This window comes from Letharia columbiana (assembly GCF_014066305.1).
Source record: "Letharia columbiana isolate WasteWater2 chromosome Unknown Sc0000025_s0, whole genome shotgun sequence".
Classification (NCBI taxonomy): Eukaryota; Fungi; Ascomycota; class Lecanoromycetes; order Lecanorales; family Parmeliaceae; genus Letharia; species Letharia columbiana.
Window position 1 is genome coordinate 200,673 of NW_023501067.1, and position 18,480 is coordinate 219,152.

General features: G+C 50.9%; 9 protein-coding genes across 9 annotated transcripts; 6 read left to right on the top strand and 3 right to left on the bottom strand.

Moving 5' to 3' along the window:
• Positions 1–207: 207 nt before the first annotated feature.
• On the bottom strand, positions 208–1,369 carry HO173_007541 (uncharacterized protein; the record flags this gene model as incomplete). The annotated part of the gene is made up of 3 exons (XM_037309444.1): positions 208–659; positions 722–1,296; positions 1,350–1,369. 3 exons carry the CDS (start codon positions 1,367–1,369, stop codon positions 208–210), a joined length of 1,047 nt encoding a protein of 348 aa, XP_037163523.1.
• Positions 1,370–1,816: 447 nt separating this feature from the next.
• Positions 1,817–3,178, top strand: HO173_007542 (uncharacterized protein; the record flags this gene model as incomplete). Its single annotated transcript, XM_037309445.1, has 2 exons — positions 1,817–1,843; positions 1,895–3,178. 2 exons carry the CDS (start codon positions 1,817–1,819, stop codon positions 3,176–3,178), a joined length of 1,311 nt encoding a protein of 436 aa, XP_037163524.1.
• A 1,216-nt stretch (positions 3,179–4,394) lies between these two features.
• HO173_007543 (uncharacterized protein) lies at positions 4,395–7,220 on the top strand (the record flags this gene model as incomplete). Its single annotated transcript, XM_037309446.1, has 2 exons — positions 4,395–6,008; positions 6,057–7,220. 2 exons carry the CDS (start codon positions 4,395–4,397, stop codon positions 7,218–7,220), a joined length of 2,778 nt encoding a protein of 925 aa, XP_037163525.1.
• A 979-nt stretch (positions 7,221–8,199) lies between these two features.
• Positions 8,200–8,578, bottom strand: HO173_007544 (uncharacterized protein; the record flags this gene model as incomplete). The annotated part of the gene is made up of 3 exons (XM_037309447.1): positions 8,200–8,247; positions 8,344–8,492; positions 8,560–8,578. The coding sequence occupies 3 exons, from the start codon at positions 8,576–8,578 to the stop codon at positions 8,200–8,202; spliced, it is 216 nt and encodes a 71-aa protein (XP_037163526.1).
• Positions 8,579–9,013: 435 nt separating this feature from the next.
• Positions 9,014–9,688, top strand: HO173_007545 (uncharacterized protein; the record flags this gene model as incomplete). The annotated part of the gene is made up of 1 exon (XM_037309448.1): positions 9,014–9,688. One exon carries the CDS (start codon positions 9,014–9,016, stop codon positions 9,686–9,688), a length of 675 nt encoding a protein of 224 aa, XP_037163527.1.
• Positions 9,689–10,179: 491 nt separating this feature from the next.
• On the bottom strand, positions 10,180–10,739 carry HO173_007546 (uncharacterized protein; the record flags this gene model as incomplete). The annotated part of the gene is made up of 2 exons (XM_037309449.1): positions 10,180–10,327; positions 10,522–10,739. 2 exons carry the CDS (start codon positions 10,737–10,739, stop codon positions 10,180–10,182), a joined length of 366 nt encoding a protein of 121 aa, XP_037163528.1.
• Positions 10,740–11,173: 434 nt separating this feature from the next.
• HO173_007547 (uncharacterized protein) lies at positions 11,174–13,828 on the top strand (the record flags this gene model as incomplete). The annotated part of the gene is made up of 2 exons (XM_037309450.1): positions 11,174–11,197; positions 13,082–13,828. 2 exons carry the CDS (start codon positions 11,174–11,176, stop codon positions 13,826–13,828), a joined length of 771 nt encoding a protein of 256 aa, XP_037163529.1.
• Positions 13,829–14,902: 1,074 nt separating this feature from the next.
• HO173_007548 (uncharacterized protein) lies at positions 14,903–15,720 on the top strand (the record flags this gene model as incomplete). The annotated part of the gene is made up of 4 exons (XM_037309451.1): positions 14,903–15,097; positions 15,164–15,290; positions 15,341–15,638; positions 15,702–15,720. The coding sequence occupies 4 exons, from the start codon at positions 14,903–14,905 to the stop codon at positions 15,718–15,720; spliced, it is 639 nt and encodes a 212-aa protein (XP_037163530.1).
• A 492-nt stretch (positions 15,721–16,212) lies between these two features.
• HO173_007549 (uncharacterized protein) lies at positions 16,213–17,064 on the top strand (the record flags this gene model as incomplete). The annotated part of the gene is made up of 2 exons (XM_037309452.1): positions 16,213–16,310; positions 16,365–17,064. The coding sequence occupies 2 exons, from the start codon at positions 16,213–16,215 to the stop codon at positions 17,062–17,064; spliced, it is 798 nt and encodes a 265-aa protein (XP_037163531.1).
• Positions 17,065–18,480: the final 1,416 nt, after the last annotated feature.

Sequence of the window (18,480 nt, forward strand, 5' to 3'; positions counted from 1 at the left end):
ATGGCATCGAAAATCTTCAAGTAGATGCTAAGCCAGCTGCTGCGAGATGGCTGTTCCACAGAGCTAGCCCGGAAAACTTCATGCAAATGAGCGTTGCGGACTGGACATACTGTGGAGACTCTGCATCCTTCGGTATTCAAGAATAGCCTCTTCCAACGCAAGTGCTAAAAGCCCGGCTTTTCATACCCGATGCTCATGCTGTTTCTTCTACTTCTTCTCCTTGAGCTCCTTAAGAAGCTCGTCTGCCCTCGCGACCCCCTCTCGAAACCCAATGCCTTTACTTATATTCTTCCCATCCTCATACCTCCTCTTCGCCTCATCCACATGACCCTCCATCATGGCAATTTCCCCCAAGTTAATCGTAGCAACCGCGCACCCTTCATCACACTCCCTGGTCCGCTCGGGCGGTTTAATCGAAGACTCGAGCGCCAGGGACTTTCGAGCCCACTGGCGAGCATCCGAGAGGTGGGAGGCGGCCGAGACGGGAGGTTGGTTCGGCGAGAGGCTGGGAGGAGGGTTCTGCTGCGCGAGGGAGATGGCGAGGTTGTTCATCAGGACGACGGAGTGGCAGCCGCCGGGCGGGGCGAGCCCGAGAGCTTGGAGGAAGAGGGGAGCCGCGAGGAAATGCAGGTCTTTGGATTCGTAGAGGTGGCCGAGTGCTGGTTCGGCGGGTGTCAGTGAGCAATGCCATCGCACATGCATGCATGCGAAAGGAAGCCACCTTCAAGAGATCCCCCAATCTCCTCGTTGCTCATCCACGGGCCCTCTCCCTCCTTCACGCCCTCATCCTCCCTCCTCCTCTGCTCCTTCAACAACGCCGTGACGGCCCACACCAACCTCTCCTCCGCGGCCTCCTGGTCCCCAACCTGCTCATTCGCGTAATACTCCCCCAATTTCAAACTAACGGAAATCGTCTTCCGCAAGACCCTCGTCCTCTTCCCTTCATTCCCCTTCTTCCCGCCTAATACCTCCATCCACTTCAAACAATCTCCCCGAACGATCTCCAGCACATCGATCGCCTTTTGGTACTGGTGTATCTTCTCGAAAAAATGCGACACTTGGAACTTAACCCCAAGCAGCTCGTCGCTGAAAGGATCGAGACCCATCTCTTCAGCCAAATTGAGTGCTTGTCGGTAGTATTTCAGAGCATTTTTGGGCTGCAAGTCGATGTTGGTATAGTAGAGGGCCCGGCGCAACTTGGCAGCGACGGGCTCCGGGTAGGCGGCAAAGTCGGCGATTATGTAGGTTTGGTAGAAGTAATTTACGTAGACGAGCATGCCCATGCCGAAGAGGATTCTGGGAGGGTATTAGGGACTTGTGGGGGAGTGAGTAGAGGATGGGGGGAGTACAGGATGGAGGCGAAGGGCATGGAGAAGGGGTATTCTTTGAAGAGCTTGATGGCTGCTTCTCGTGTTGAAATATTTCGTCGCGCTCGTGGCCATGGAGACTGTATGCGTATCGCCATTTGTGTTCTTGGTCGAGTAAGACTTGAGGAGTAGGTGTGGAAAGCTGACTGACATCTTGGGCGCTCGTGCAATGCTGTACGCAAAGCGCTCGATCGCAAAGGTCGAGGACACGCCCTTGCGAACATGGTGGAGAATTATGTTCGCGGTTTGGATGCTTGAAAATAGGGACAAACAGTTCAATGGCTTGTTGCGATGATCGTGATAAATGTGTTTGCGGTTGAGCCTCGGCCAAATTTTGGCGATGGATGACGCATGGAGTACTCTAGAGGAGCTTGACTTTACACGTCTGAACACTCGTACGAATTTGCACAATAGCTACGCCTGCTTTCTCCAGGCAGGAAAGGGTTATCATGTGCGGGCGATATGCCTTAGGCATTGTAAGCCTCTGCTCGAAGGTTTGATTACTCACAGAACTAACGTCTTTCCAGAGGGCATCGTTTGTCCGCCATCAGCTCCAGGCACATGACATGCCTGTAGCAGACGCCCCAGACGATAACGACGTACGCGAGACTTACAACTTTGCTCCTGGCAATCATGGTCTAGTCTACAGAGCAGACGCGCCCGATTACGGTTCAGGTGGCAGACCTCACGACAGAGAACAACACCACGAAGATGCAACCAACGAGAAGGAGGGGCCCTCTACTCAACTCGAGGATCCTCAGGAGACACGCTACAAGCTTCAATCCATGAAGTGGGGTCTGATTCCGTTCTGGACAAAACGAAATCCAGATTACGGCACGGTGATGAGGACGATCAACGCCCGTGACGATTCTCTGGCCAGCAAAGGTGGTATGTGGAGTACGATGAAGCAGAAGAAGAGGTGCATTGTTGTCGCCCAAGGCTTCTATGAATGGCTGAAGAAGAACGGCGGCAAGGAGAAGATCCCTCACTACGTAAAGCGCAAGGACGAACAGCTCATGTGTTTTGCGGGTCTCTGGGACTGTGTTCAGTATGAGGGATCTGATGAGAAACACTACACATACACCATCATCACCACAGACTCGAATAAGCAGCTCTCCTTCCTTCACGATCGAATGCCTGTCATCCTGGAGAATGGGTCGGATCAGATACGGACATGGCTCGATCCCAGCAGATCCGAGTGGTCGAAGGACCTTCAGTTACTATTGAAGCCCTTCGAAGGGGAGCTCGAATGCTACCCTGTTACCAAGGACGTCGGCAAGGTTGGTAATAATTCTCCAACATTCATCGTGCCCGTGGCAAGCACAGACAATAAGAACAACATTGCAAATTTCTTCTCAAATGCCAAAAAGTCTACCAAGGGTGAGGAAGAGAAGAAGCAGGTCGAGGCGGAGGAGGAGAATGTCAAGGAGAAGGGCGTTGCGGTCAAGCATGAGAAGGGCGACGCACGGACGACTGTCGACCATAGCAGTACTGAGGACAATGCTCCGCTGCCAGTCCCCGTGACTGAACCACCGAGGCTCGGTTTGAAACGGGAGTACGAGTCAGATGATGGCGATCGATTAACAGCAGAGTCTCTGAACAAAATTGGTGTGAAAAGAGAACGCAAGTCAGAAGATCACTGTGAGCCAGTTGCAAAATCCCTCAAGACTGAATCTCATGCAACATCCACAAGTTCCCCAGAAAAAAATCCGAACAGGAAGAGGAGAAGCGCAACAAAGAACGGCACGGTAAAGGGCAGCCCCGCGAAATCGAACGACCGGAGTCAGAAGATTACCAGCTTCTACAAATGACGGCATCACCGAAGCGATGTGGCATAAGATTTCACGCAGACGCTGCATGATGATGGCGGCAGGGCCGCGGCGAGACGGCTTCAGCCCGCAGGCTGCAGCCGTGCCTGCTTCAAGGTGTGGCTTGGACGTCTGTGCCAAAGGTCGTTAAGGAAAGGTGATTATTGGCTAGTGATTATTGATAGAATAGGCAAAGGGAGTGAAGGAGAATATCGTTGGATCGCGTAAGCTTCGCGCAGATGGAGCTTGAGGGCGTAAAGCACGAGGCCCAAGCAGAGGCATAAGCGAGATATATGCATGATGAGATCAGTAGGCAGGAAGAACACACCTTCCCCTTCGCTTCGCGGAAGAGTAGCAAAGAAAGCGATGAGCTGTCAATTATTTTAGCCGCCGAGAAATGCCAGCTATGCGAGCACATGATTGTTGGACTTCTGCGGACTACTACGTAGTTTGCTCGTAGATTGCTCATAGTTCCCCATTGAATTTGACGTAGAGCAAGCCTTCCAGACCAAGCTGCATACGAAGCTTCATGCAAAGCGAAGTCAGCGGCGATGAGGATTGGTGGAGTTTGAACGGGGACAGGGAAGGAGCTGGTGTTGGTTTTCCCTCACCCCACACTGGACGGGGCCTGGTGGGCCTGAGATCCCGCTGAAGTCTGAACGGTCTTCCGACTGTGACTGCCGACATTTTTTCCCTTCCAATTTCAAAAGGTCCCCATGTCCACGAGTACCTATTTGTACCTTCGTACCTTCGTACCTCTATCTACGAATCCTCTCCTCAACGTGAACGTGTACTAGTAGTTACGTGTACGGGAACGTGAACGTGACAACCCCAAGATTCTTTTACCCAAACGGGTGTTTACTTTCTTTCGGAAATCGGAAACCCCTTCTGCCATTTCCCCGCTGCCTCTCTGTCCCTATACCCGTTGACTCATCAATGTCACAAGATTGCAACTCCCAAAGTAGAGTCGGATGGAAGACGACCATGTGATCATGCATTGAAAGCAGAGCAATCTCATCCAAGTCGCATTCACCCTATTGCCTCGTGATGACTTGCTCCAGGTCCCTATAGCTGAAAACCCATCAGCTCCCCCTCAACACCGTATCCGCTGCTTATGAAGGTATATAAAGCGCAAAGCTTTGACTATGTGATATCGCAAATACTGTCTTGAGGGGACGGTACAAGCTTATCACTCACATTGACAAGGTACATTTCCAACATGTTTACTTCTATGAGCCACGTCCCGGTTTCAAGCATACCGTCCTTCGAGACCAGAAAGGCGTTGATCATCATCAATCTACAAAATGATTCCCTCTACGTCAAGGATGAGATCTATATCACCAAGAACCATGACTTTGTGCCCCGCCTCAAGGAGATGATCCCCTATTTCCGCAAGAACGGGGATATTGTCTGGGTCAATACACATATGGGGGTAACTGCCTCACCCCCACCGACTGACTCTGCTCGCGTCGAAGAAGAGTCTAACGAAGTGGCGGAAAAGAACAGACAAGCTCAGAACTTGAAGGAGCAACAGATCGAGTTTGACGCCAAACGAGAGGAGGCTGCTAGGAGAGCGAGACTTGAGAAGATCGATCCCAAAGGAGGCTCTGACTATCCTAGCTTCTATCCGTCAAGCAAAACGAAGGACATCATGGCGCAAGCCTCTGCAGAGACTAGAGCGGAGAAACGGTCAGCCGATCTGCAGGTGTTCAAAAACGACAAAGGCGACTCTATCGAGAAGCATTTGAGTAAACCCAGGAAAGGCCAGCAGGCGAGGTTCTACATTGCTGGGACCAGAGGCGCCGAGATTTGTGACGAGCTGGTGGATGTGGTGGACGAAGAACTAGACCTGATTGTGACCAAGCATCACTATTCGGCTTTCGACCAGACGTCACTTCTTACAGCTTTGAGGACTAAGCTGGTCACCGAGGTCTACCTTTGTGGCATCTTGACGAATGTGGGAGTGTACTCTACTGCAGCAGACGCAGTACAGCATGGACTACAGGTAACTGTCGTTGAAGACTGCCTTGGGTATCGAAGTGAAGACAAGCACGAGGAAGCGTTGCGTCAAATGGCAGACATCATGGGTGTTAATGGTATTGATAGTGAAGAGATCATCGAGGAGTCTGGAGGTCGTCCAGTGCCCGACGCGGAAACACCTGGTATCACTCTCGAGGAGCTTTCACTAAATTCCGATCAAGAGGCAGCAGAAGGTGGGTCTATGATGGAAGGTATGGTTTTCAGCAATCCAGGACCTGCTACCGCTGAAGTTGGCGGTGCGACCAAGGTTGGCGGACGCTCACAATTGCCGCCAGTCGACGTTTTTGATCCCAGTTGGCAAGCATCACTATCTACTGTAGACAAAACAGCACCGCGAGTCGAGAAGGCGCTGAAAGAGAAAGAGGTCTCGCCAATAGCCAGATCGGGGCCTTCTGCTTCGAGGGATCGAAATTCTTGGCAATCCAGATCGGTTACACTAGGACCGAATGACAGTATCGGGTCTGGCGACTCGAAAATCATCCACAATGTCATTGGCTCTCCAATCATCAATAACGCATTCAGCCAAATCAAGGAAGAGGTTGACTGGCAGACCATGTTTCACCGCAGTGGGCAAGTGCCAAGGCTTGTAGCAGTGCAAGGAGAGATTGGGAAAAATGGTGACATACCAATCTACCGACATCCTGCGGATGAGTCGCCGCCGCTCTTACCATTCACTCCCACGGTTCAAAAGATTCGGCAACAAGTCGTGTCAGCGTTGAAGCAGTCATTCAACCACGCCCTGATCCAGCTATACCGTGACGGACAGGACAACATCTCCGAGCACTCTGACAAGGTACTTGTTTACAATGTGCGGAGTTGAAATTTGAGCTGACCATGATAGACTCTGGATATTGCTCGCGGTACTAGTATTGTCAATGTGAGCATCGGTGCCCAACGTGTCATGATTCTACGTACGAAGAAGTCCGAACACGGTACAGAAAGTCCCAGCATGAGGCAGACACAGCGTATCAAGATGCCACATAACTCTGTCTTCGTATTAGGACCTCAAAGCAACAAGGAGTGGTTGCATGGAGTTCGAGCTGACAAACGACCTGCTTCAGAGAAGACGGATGAGGAGAAAGCCTTTGAAGGTGAGCGCATCTCGATCACCTTCAGGCAGATCGGTACTTTTATGAACAAGAAAGAAAAGACGATCTGGGGCTCTGGAGCAAAGAGCAAGTCGAGGCAGAAAGCTAGTGGGATCTCCACCAGGGACAACGCTCAGATGGAAGCCATGATCAAAGCCTTCGGCAAAGAAAACCACGACACAGATTTCGACTGGGAGGCTGAGTACGGAAGTGGTTTCAATGTCGTCAATCTGGTGAACGAACAAGCGCAGCTCTTTCTCTGCAACGACTCGGTCGCCAATCTTCGCGTGCAGCTTTCGTTGTGCGAGAAATCGATCTCCTGTGCAGCCACCCAACAGGACAAACCCCCCTCGCCTGAACCTGAGGACTTCCAGACCAGATTCCATCCTTGGATGCATGGTCTATCCAACAGCGAGAATCCTGTTTTCAAGGACATCCATGAAAATGCTACCGCTATAGAGGGCGACCTTACTATCATGTTCTATCTGGAGAAGCATTATCCTTTCCCAGGTACAGAGGCGCCTGTGGCGCAATCTGATCAAGCCACTGCCCTCATCTATAGCCAGACTGCAAAGGCCAACGAACTTCTATTTCTCTCGCGTGAGATGCGAGAGTTGCAGGGACCCAACTCACCACCGACGCACCGCTTCAACTTGGAGAGGCCAATGACGCCGAACACGTCGTTGTTCGAAGAGTTCCACAGCAGCCTTTGGACCTGGGAAACTCTTGCAGGAGCCGCGGAATACATTACCGGAGACCACTGGACGATCATCGACTGCGCCTTCTGGCCAGTGTTGAGCCATATCGTTGGGGAGTTTGAAGAGTTGAATCAGGAGAGGTATCCGAACCTGCTGGCATACCACCAACGAGTGATGGGGAGGGGATGCGTCAAAACAGTTCTCGGCACTGGGAAATGAGACTGAATTCACCGTCAGAGCAATATTTCCAAACTGTCGCTACCCTTGAAATTGACGGCCTGTCGACACGTTTTCCAAGTACTCCTCACACAAGAGAGCTGACGAAAGGGGGATTCACAAGTCCGAGAAGGTCTTTTGAATGCTTGATGCTGCGGAAAGAGACGCAGTCTAGAGCCTGTAGAGCGCAATGCCATTCATGACACCAGCATCTTTCCCAGATGCGAATGAAATGCCAGGGTTCCAAGTATGTGGTTCTTGTCCAGCCTCCCATCTTGAGGCATGATTTAGGCCTCCGCGTCCCAGGAATAGCATTGCAGATTTCGTGAATTACCGCAAAGAACATCAATATGCATATAGCCATGGTCGAGACTGGACATAAGGAGGCTGGTTCTGATTTCTGCATTGGGAGCGACACCGCCGTCGTTTATTCGCAGTATATATATTAGCTTGCCAAGTACACGACTGCAGCTTCAAGTAACAGGGCATACGAAGGCCCAACAATGTAGAGCCGAGCATTCATGGATGCAACACATACAAGCATTCGAATCGGGAGGAGAGGGAGGCACAAGCACATATTTTGATATCAAGTGCACACGGTAATTGTTTGCACATTCAATAGCTCCACTATTTGATGTAGCACCATTCCTAGTACTGCATCTTTGCTTTAATCCTGCCAGCCGTCTATGAAAGCCAGCCTAGGCAAGGATTCCTCCAGCACCACTAACAACCAACTCCTCTGCCCCAGGCATGTTCCTTCAGAGAGGCTCGTAGCATCACGGCCATTGATGGAATTCCATCCTGAGAAGTCTGTCGAACCGTAGCGGCCCACTTTTGAGCTCTGTGTCTCATAGCCCTCTCTCCCCGATATGCCTCACAGCCACCCTTCTCCTAGCAACCCGGGTAGCCAAGTTCCTCCCGCTCAGGTGCTCCCCAATCCTTTCGTGGACACCGTCTTCACGTCCATACCTTCGTCACAGCTTCAATCGGACGCACTGTCATCAGGCATCTGCTGCGTATTCGAGAGTTCCTACACCTTTATATCAGCACACCCCATTCCCTTCTCCCTCCTCTCCTTTCCCTCCCTTCCCTTCCTCCCAACACCATCTACGGAGGGGCTCCTCACCTCCTCGAGCCTCGCCTTCAACCGCTGCAACTGGCTCTCCTTGACCACGAGCGTCTGATCGTCGAGATCTTCGACGATGTAGTCGTGCTTGGCTTGGTCGATCTTGAGGATGATGGCTTTGATGGAGGGGTCGCATTCGACGAGGACGCCTGGGGTTTTTGTCGGGTCAGTCGGGCTTGGGAGATGGCGGACCTACCCTTAGGGGTCGGTGTCTACCTTTGACGGCTTTGGGCATGCTGGCTGGATTGAGGTATGATGCGGGGGTTTTGTTTGGAGAAAGGGCATTGGGAGAACCAGTCGATGAGCAATGATAGTGTTAGTGCAGGTTTAATTCATGCATAAAATTTGGGTTTGTGCAGGGCTGAGGAATGCAAACGCCAGAAAAGCATGCTGAATAAATCGGAATCCGATGGCATCCGGAGTGCTTCTCTATCTCCATCCACAATCATGTTTACCCCCTAAAACTACCTGATCCACCTTTTAAGGGAAGTTTATAGGTGTTATGCTTCTCCCTATTCTCCTGTTGAAAATGGCCTGAAGCTGCGCCTTTCCTCCTTCACTCCTCTTCGCTTTGAATCTCTCTTCCTCTTGTGGACTTTGCTCCGGAAGGGGCAGTTCTTCCGTCACCGTCACGACTTCGAAATCCCTTCTTTCTACTTTCCTTACAGCAATGGCAATCACCGGGCCGACGACATCAATGTCCTCCTTCTTCTCCAAACTCCTCTCCTCCCTCCTCATCCTTCTCGCAACCCAACCCTGCAGCCTAAACGCCCAACCCCAGCAATCGCCCACCTCCACCACCTCCTCAAGCGCCATCCCCTCCCTCGTCAACAACCCCGCCAACGGCGACACCGCCCCCTCATCCTTCACCCCCTCCTCCCTCTCCTCCGCCATCCCCTCCGCCACCGACTCCGCCGGCTACGGCAGCCAAGACAACAACACCACCTCCTCCCCCCACAACGGAATCCTAAACTATTACTTCCTGCTCCTCGCCGTCTTCGTCGTCGCTATCCTCGTAATCTATTGGTCCCTCGCCCGACGAAGGAGAAAGGCCGCGGCCCAATTGAGTAGAATGCAGCAGAGGGTGCTGTCGGAGGATGTGAGGAGTTGGACCAGGCATAGGCAGCCCGGGCAGGGGCTCGAGGATGAGGAGAGAGGGGGGACCGGGAGGGACGAGGGGTTGGACGAGGCTGGGGAGGCGCCGCCGGCCTATGTCAAGGAGCCCGAACGGGCGCATTTGGACAGGGGTGAGGGGGTCGAGCTGAGGGGGATGGCGAGGTTTAGGGAGATGGTCGGATTGGAGGGGAAGCCGCCGGATTACGAGGAGGGGCTTCCGTCGAGGTGATGGAGGCTGCTAGTCGAGGAAGGAGAGGACTTCGCTGCCGTTATGAGGCCCACCAGACGGCATGCCAGGGTCGTGAGGTGTACGGTGACTGGGCGTTCCAGGCATTCTAGAATGGTGTAATGCGAGTGATGACTTTGAAGGACTTTAGATTTTCTTCGAATTAGCGATAGGGATTGCATAGCGGAGGGGAACAAGCGCAGGGGTCCAGAGATGGCAAGGGCATCCATCCGCTCTGAGACTGGAACATAGACTAGACATCGAAAAAGACATTCAAACCAACGAAGCAAGCAAGCCTCGAAGTCGATTCCATCTCCGGCTATTACACAGCGGAGCAATGTTATACTTTTGCCAACAGTAATGGTACAATATCTAACAGCGACTTCTCATCTCCAGCCTCAGCCTCCGACCACCCCTCCTCACCGCCTCCCCACCCAACCCTTCCGTCCTCTCCAACACGTCACGCTCCCCATCATCCCCAGCACACCGCCAATCTAATCAAAAGCCTTCCCGATACCCTGCCCGAGCCCGCCCTTGCCGAAATCCTTCCCAAACTCCTTGGCCGCCTCGTCGCCCAGGCCGCCGGAAACCTGGTTGAGCTCATCGTTGGAGACGACGGGGTTCTTCTTCAGCCGATCCTTCCTGCCCACATCGCAACGTCAGCTTTGCGTTTCCCGCAGTGCCGATCCAGATTTCGAAACCGAGACGGAGGGATTGAGACGGAGGGAAGAAGAGAGAGTGTGTGTGTGAACAAAAGGAAAAGGGGGTAGGATGGGCGGGGCGAAAGAAAGGGAGAAAGAAAGAAAGAAAGAAAGAAGAGAGAGGAAAAAACGAACAAGAACCCCTCCGCCGCCGTCTCCCCACTCTTCTCCAACATCTTCTCCTCCGCCTTCGCCTCCGCCTTGAAATACTTCTCCATCACAAACTTGACCACGTCGTCCGCCGCCCCCGACATGTAGATCCCGCCCGCCACGGCCGCCAGCACCGTGAGGACGATCGTCGCGACGAGCGCGCCGCTCATGCCGCCTGAGGTGTCGGAGGAGGAGCCGGCCATGTTTGGCGACGTGGGGTCGGGTTTGGGGGGTTGAAAGGTTTGGTGTGGGTTTGAGGAGGTGGTCGTGGGATTTTTTGGGGGGTATGGGGGTGGGGGTTGATGGGGGTGGAAGAGGGTGGAGGGCGGTTTGGTTTCGGTGCGGATTGTTTGTTATATGCGGGGGGAGGATAGGGGTAAGGGGAGGGGAAACCTGATGGTGTCGTGTGCTTCAAACCGGTTTCGGACGCGGTCGGAGAATGACGTTGAGAGCTTGGCGGGCATCTCACGTATCGGTAGAGTACTCTTATCTTAGCGTCTTGGCATCAACGGTGTTCCTTTTCGGGCGTTCCTCCTTTGCTCAACTTTGTTGTCACTGTTCACAATATTAAGTGTATACGGAGTACAGTATTCCTTGATCTTGCCAAAACATCGGCCTTTTTTTCCTCTTGATCACTATGCTTCTAATGCAACGCCTGACTGTAGGCCTGCAGCTAAAGCCAAACTTACCTCCATCTCTTCAAGTGCAGCAATTCCTGCTCCAGCACGGGAAAATGCACCGAGGAGTATCGCAAGAACGGATTCACGAGGCCCATCAGAAAGTCCCGGGTCCACTGGATGATTACCCAGGTCGTTCATAACGCAGAGTTATATTGCCCGAATTCTTTCTTTTCCTTAGACATGCGATACGTCTTTTGCAGTCGAAATCGTTTCGAATGTCCGATTCCATGGCTTTTCTCTATCTTCTTAAAATATCCTCATGTATATCCATGATTCAACGGTTCCACGCACACGAAAGTTCTCACACTCAACTGCCTTATCAGTCTTGAACGACATCCGCGTAGATGCGATGGCGAGACAACGACGGGAGCTGCTCTTGCGCGACGTAGATGGAATCAAATTTGACTTTGTCTTTGCCAAAGAGTGCCACATGGAGCGTAGCTTGAATTCTGCGTCAATACCGAGGTTCTGCAAACGCTGACCGAAATTTTGCGCCTCACTGTTGAGATCGATTCTAGCGCCTGCAAGCAAATAATTCACTTCCTCATAAGAAAAAGAGCGCTATACAGTCTGTCGAGTTGCTGCAGGAGGACCCGATCTGGACTTGGTTTTCGCATGAGAGGGTTGAGAAGACGACGTTTGGGGGTGCGAGGGACGGGTTGAAGGCGAGGAGATGGTGCGGATTTAATGCGATCGAATGAATTGAGGAACTGAGCAGTCGAGGAGAAATCGAGTTGTCGTGCGTTATTCCATGCTCGCTCTGTTAACCTTGTCGCCTTTTTGCATACAACTTTGCTCTTTTGTCGTCTCATCATAACGTCGAAGGGGTTTGGATCCTCATCGCGTGCCTCTTTCCACCATTGATATGAATACAGATTACTCGTAGGAGGTGGCAATCATTTGAATGGCTAGCAGATGGATATGATGCGTTTATGGCTCCATATACCATACTTGAAACTGGCTTTAATCAATTGTTTCAATAGAGCTGCTACCCTTGAGACCTGGTGATGGCGACTCTGTCAAGACCAAAAATCACGCTCAACCGCTTATGGCATAATCATTATACGAGAGGGATGTTCTCGACCCATTAAATTGCGGCGTACACTCGGATAAGAACGGGGCGTAGGCTAAGAAAAGACTCTACCACCAGATAGAACCTTGATGCCGCGTAACAGAAAGATGCTCCAACACCAAATGCTATGCCAAGTCTCATGACCACATTGGTCTCCTGATACAACATGACGGAGATCTTGTGTACCGGTTGTGTGGGAGTCTGGTGAGGTTTGAGGGTGAAACATTTGACACTGCTTTCAGCAATACCGAGGCCGTGGGGAGCTGCTTTGGGTTCTGCAACCTCAACGGAACCAGACTGTGCTTTTCGCCGCCGCAGATTCTTAACACTTTCTCTTCGCCACCACAGACTCTTAACACTTAGCAATTTACCCATCGAATTAGAATCTCTAGTGTCTATGAATCACTGAATCTTCAACTTTCATTTTCCTGACATTGAATCACCAACCTTCACTCCCCGACCTCAAAGATCATCAAACACAAAGACAATCCCTGTCTGACCACTCTTCAGTCTTCCGGTCTCTCAAGAGGAATATCATCATCGACGTGGTCACAAATTTGCCTTTCAAGTGCAATTTGGGATAGCAAATTTTCTCAGATTAGGTACTCAGCAGTCTGCTCCAACATAACTACTACGATATTTTCCGTCTTTTTCTTTTTGCATCCCCAACACTCTGCGCGAACAAAGCTGCCATTGCATCTTCCTTCTTTGGGTTTTGTATCCACGACCCATAGACACAACTCCGTATTCAGATTTCTTTGAGCATTTTACTAATACCAATTTTCCTCAACAGATTATTTCCCAAATCATCAACATGCCAAGCCGAAGGGTGGAGGAATTTTTAAGCAGTCTGACTGAGCAAGAGTATCACGCGAGTAGAGCGCGTTTCGAGAGGACTGAAGCCCGGGCTGCCATCATGAGTTACGAAGAGTTTTTGGAGCAGCTTGAGCTCCAAAATCAGTGGGAAGGAGCCTCTCGTCGTGATGAAGCTCGTAACAATAGAGCTGATTATGCTGCCAATGGCTTTGGAGGGTTTGATTATCTTGGGTCTTGGATACCTTGTTCACGTAAGGCTCGTGATCGCCATGCGAGCGGTTCGTCCCATGGTCATGGTGATCGTCGTGGCATCGGTAGAAGAGACTATGAGGCTCGCTATGGCGACGAGTCGTTGGCTGGAGAGTCCGACGGTTTCCACGCTGAAGGAGGGAGTGGCAACCTCGGTGCTCGTACTCAATCTGGGGCGTTCAATACTTATGGTCCAGCGCATAGACATACGGGATACTCGACTGAGGACATTGCAGACTTTGGAGGACGTGATTATCGTCACCGAGCGTCACCACCACCTCGACGTGGTGGAATGCCTTTAGGCGAACGTTCAGCTGCACAGCCTTCACTCGCTGATGCTAGCTCTCGTCATAACGGAGGCCGGCAAGACCTTCCCTCGCAAGATCGCGATGATAGCTATGATAGTGACGCTAGCTTTGCGAGCTCGAGTAGGCGCTACGATGGACGACACAATCCTGCAGGCCGTCGCCATTAGTAGACATAGAAGAGGTGAGCAGCAACAGATCATTATCGCTGACCAGGTTTTTCGGCTGACCAAAGTAGATTGCTCGTGGCCATGGAACTGGTCAGGTAAAGCTCACAGAACTGGTCATGGAATTGTTGGTAATGGTGCAGACGGGGAATGTTCACAAATTCTTGCAGAGAGATTCTTGTAACCGTTGATCGAGCTTTGTTCTGGCACAGAACGGGCAAATCCGTTTTGCAGATACAATCACATAGATATGGCTTGCTCAAGAACCACTCTTACTGTTATGGCAGCAAATCGTGAACCTGCCTTCTTGTATGAGATTCCAGCAAGAGCCATGAACGGAGAAAATCTTGAGTATTTTCTCAATCTAACAGCCACACAGGTAGGGTAGGTGCAAGGAAAGGTTGCACCTGAAGCAGTGTTAAGATTTCGGTCAAAGAAGCAGCCATGCTTACAATTTTCGTTATGTATCAGTCTCCTTGAAGAGGTTTGATCATCCATAACAGAATACTCTTGGTTGATGCCGAAAGATTGCGTGAAACATAAAAGATTCCACGCCTCGATATTATCACCTGTTCTGTCAATTCGCCCCTTAGCCTTTCAATTCAATGCATTCTGTGCACGTCAAACCAAAGAATTTAGCCATTCACGTTGGAGAACATTGAGTTCCCGTTTTAAGCAGCCTTCGATGTCTGTCTGCATTCGTTCACTCTGCCGAAGTCAATGCATCAAAAACTTGACCTTCAAGACCAATGTTTAAGCTGAAGTAGCCCACGTAACTCATCATCCTCACGCTCAAGTATTACTACATTATTTACTTTAGATATAGAAATTAAAGATCAACAATGATTTATCTACTCTATCTATTTTTACTAGGTTTAATCGAGCGCTTACTCTAAGCGTGACGCGCGTGGAGTAAGGAAGGTTTGCCGAGACTTGGATTAAGTTGCCAGAGTTTGGATGGGCCTCCACGGCCTCCTGAGCTTCCAACAGAACCTGCCCAAAACAACGCCGTCACCCCTCGATACCAGCGTATTCAACAGTCACCCGTGTTCGATTGATCTGCCTCTGTTGCCCGTAATGGCGCGCCAACCAGTCCTCTACGCCCTCCTTTCTCTTGCCCTCTTACCTTTCTCGTGGGCACTCAAGTTTGATCTAGCAGCACACACAGGAAGAGAACGATGTATACGGAATTTCGTGGCCAAAGACACATTGGTCCTTGTAACGGCGATTGTTGACGGGCAAAAAGGAGATGGGCAGCAAGTCAACATGCATGTCAGTCTTCCCGTTACGCCAATTGCGTGCAAGGGCAATCCTGCTGACGCTACGTTTGTACTGCAGATAAAGGACGCTGTGGGCAATGAGTATGGAAGACCCAAGGACATTGTGGGAGAGAAAAGGATGGCATTTACATCGCATGCTGACGCTGCTTTCGATGTATGCTTCGAGAACCAACTTGTCTCATCTCGTAAGCACTGCCCCCAAACACAAACCCGAGGGTGCTAATAAATAGTCCAGGAGGAGGGAGCCCGTCACGCCACATTGAATTAGACATTGATATTGGCGCCGATGCCCGAGACTGGTCTGCAATCCAGGCACAAGAGAAGCTCAAGCCGGTTGAGACGGAGCTGCGACGCATTGAAGAGCTGGTTGGGGAAATTGTTGGCGAGATGGACTACCTCAGGACAAGAGAACAGAAGCTTAGGGATACGAACGAGAGCACCAATGAGCGCGTCAAATGGTTCGCTTTTGGGACCATGGGAATGCTGGTAGGATTGGGCGCGTGGCAGGTTGTGTATTTGAGGGCTTATTTCAGGTACGTTCCTCCGGACTGCTTCCCTGCTATAGGCAGGAGCCGACACTGACTCCACATTCCCAGATCGAAGCATCTGATTTAGTCCATGCTTACAGCTGGCATTTTGCGTTACATTCGGTCAGATTACTACATTATATGTACTTTTTAGCTTTGCACAGGGTACTAAAATGAGCACCTCGACTACTGACTCGAGGATCAGACCCGTCAATCATCTAGTCTACGCTTTTTTCAGTTCTTCACTTCGACGTCTTCAGCCTTTGGCGGCGCATCCTGACCGCTAAGTCGCCGAGCAGCCTCACCTTGGATACCACATCCCTTCACCGTTCTGCAATCTTTTTCTCTTCTGCTTGTTCCCTTTCTTTTCGGTCCTTAGGCACACTCTGACTATTAAATCGAGAGGTAGATTCACTGATAACTCACTTTCCAATCTCACGTTAATTGATTAGTCTACAACCTGCTTCGCTTCACCTCCTTCAGTCTCCGACTCACCTGGTCTTCGGTCGCTCCAATTGCTGAGTCTCGCATGCTTTTTCTTCGCCAACCATAAAGCATCACAAGACTCGTTTCTACCACGATGGCTCCCAAAGCAGAGGATGCCACCCCGTTAAAGGCGCGCTCCAAGCCATCCACTACCTATGAGCTCGTTGTGCTGAATCTCAAGCCCCTAGGCTCGTATGTACTCTTCCTGAATACAATTGGTACATGGCTTCATCTGACATGCTACAGGCTTCTGACTATCGAGCTGGTTGACGTCTTCGTCGGACCGAAGCGCAAGACCTTCCGCCTTCACGAACATTTGCTGTGCGACCGCTCGGACTACTTCAAAGCAACATTCCAAGGCGAGTTTGCTGAAGCCAAATCTAAAGAGCTCTATTTGCCCGACGACAACGACGCGTCGTTTGAGCTCTTTGTCAATTGGCTCTATGGTGGCAATCTCAAGCCGCCGAGCAATGACGACGAGCTTTCGGCACATCTCGGTCTACTGGCATTGGCAGAGAAAGTCTTGATTGAACATCTTGGTAATCTCACTGCTGATCACATCAGAGGATACTATCGGGATTCCAAAGCGAGAGTCTCCGCTCGAGATCTCTCATTCGTCTTCGACAACACCAGCAGCCATCTGATGCTACGATGTATGGTTGTCGTCGCAGCAATGCAGACACTGAAATCAAGCTCCAACAAGGGTCTTCCAGCCGACCTCCGGGAGCTAATCATGAAAGGCGGTGAAATAGCAGCGATGTTCGCCAAGTACTTGCTATATTCGCAAGACCACGGAAAGATATCCAGAATCGACCATGTGCTTGATCTCAACAGAAGCTGTACTTTCCATTACCACAATTACACCCCCAAATGCAAAGGGCCAGCGGTTGGAAAGCTCGATGACTTTGAGGAGGGTAGTGCTCAGAAACCCAAGCCTAGCAAGTGAATAAAAGGACGCAGCTGGGTCGCTGGATGGTTCGCGAGAATCAAGGAACAGTCCGAGCGTTGCAAAGGAAGGAAGCCATCACAAAGGTCAGGTCTCTGCAACGAAGGTGGTGGTTCTTTTCCGATTTGGGGGACATTTGACGGATTGTTGATCATGGCATGAACACAGACAGGTTCTTCTTCTTTGTGCCCAGGGACTACTCGATGCCAGTCATCAAGCAAGGCATGATCATGAACTAGTCTTGAGCAACACATACCACGATCTCATCCGTATATGTTTTGGCTCAATCGCCGCTAATGTGTCAATTTCTACACCTGCTCCACCTCACGTCGAAGCCGGATATCGCCTGTTTTCGCTACAAAATCGTTAGAATACACTTCGAGCATCGCGGATTCAACCTCAGGGTTTGTCTAATCTGCGTTCTCGTACAGCACGAGCTCTTCCCCTCCCCATCAGACCCTTTCGCATCGCTTCCGCACATACTTCCCCTGCTGCACCTTGGGTAGTCTTCAAGAAGTCGGATTTGCGTTAAAACTCTCTGACGTTCTTTACTGCCCCCCTCGCAGCCTCACTGTCTTTGGGTAAGGGAAATATGTCATCGATGGTTCTCCAGTGTGCAAGCCCTGCTAGAGTCACGCTCAGACTTTAGATGTCATCTCATTTCTTGGATCGTGATCGTACACAATTCAGTGTCGGGAAAGAGCTATTGTCTATATTGCGTGATCTGAAGGTACAAGGTCATCACAAAAAATTGCAAAGCCTACGCCAAGCCCTTAGAAATGTTTGGAAGACACAAAAGAAATCGACAATTATAGTGGACGCTTAAACGATCATCGTTCGCAGATCGTTTTTCACCTCATCAAACTTCTCAGGTAGGTATAAGATCCACGAGCTGACTCATTACTGATTTCTCCTTCAAGAGGACGAACAGTCGAATGTTGTCATCGCCTTGGAAAACCAGGCCTCACGCCACCGTAGCCTTGGGACGTCCGTAGAGAACCAAGCAACACAGCTGAAGAGGGACATCGTGAGGTCGCTAGATCGCCTGACTGTTCTAATATCCGGGGATTCTGACGGACCCCTCAAGGACTTAACTTTGCAACCCTTGACGCTCGCCATTGATGGCAGCACAAGCACACGACAGTTAAAGCCTATCGAGAGCTTACGCCTCGCGATGATTTCTGAGAGGCCAGCACGCGTAGTGGAGGCTTACCCGTCAACCTTCGATTGGCTTTTCACAGATATGAAGCCTGGTGGGGTCCCGGGGTTTCTCTGTGCTGGATTAATTGAAAGCGCGTAACGGTATATACTCACTCAGTGAGAAGGCTGGGTCAGGAAAGTCTACACTTATGAAATCCCTTGTCACCAATATGAGGATACGAAGAGCACTCCACAACTGGGCAGGAGAAAATCGAC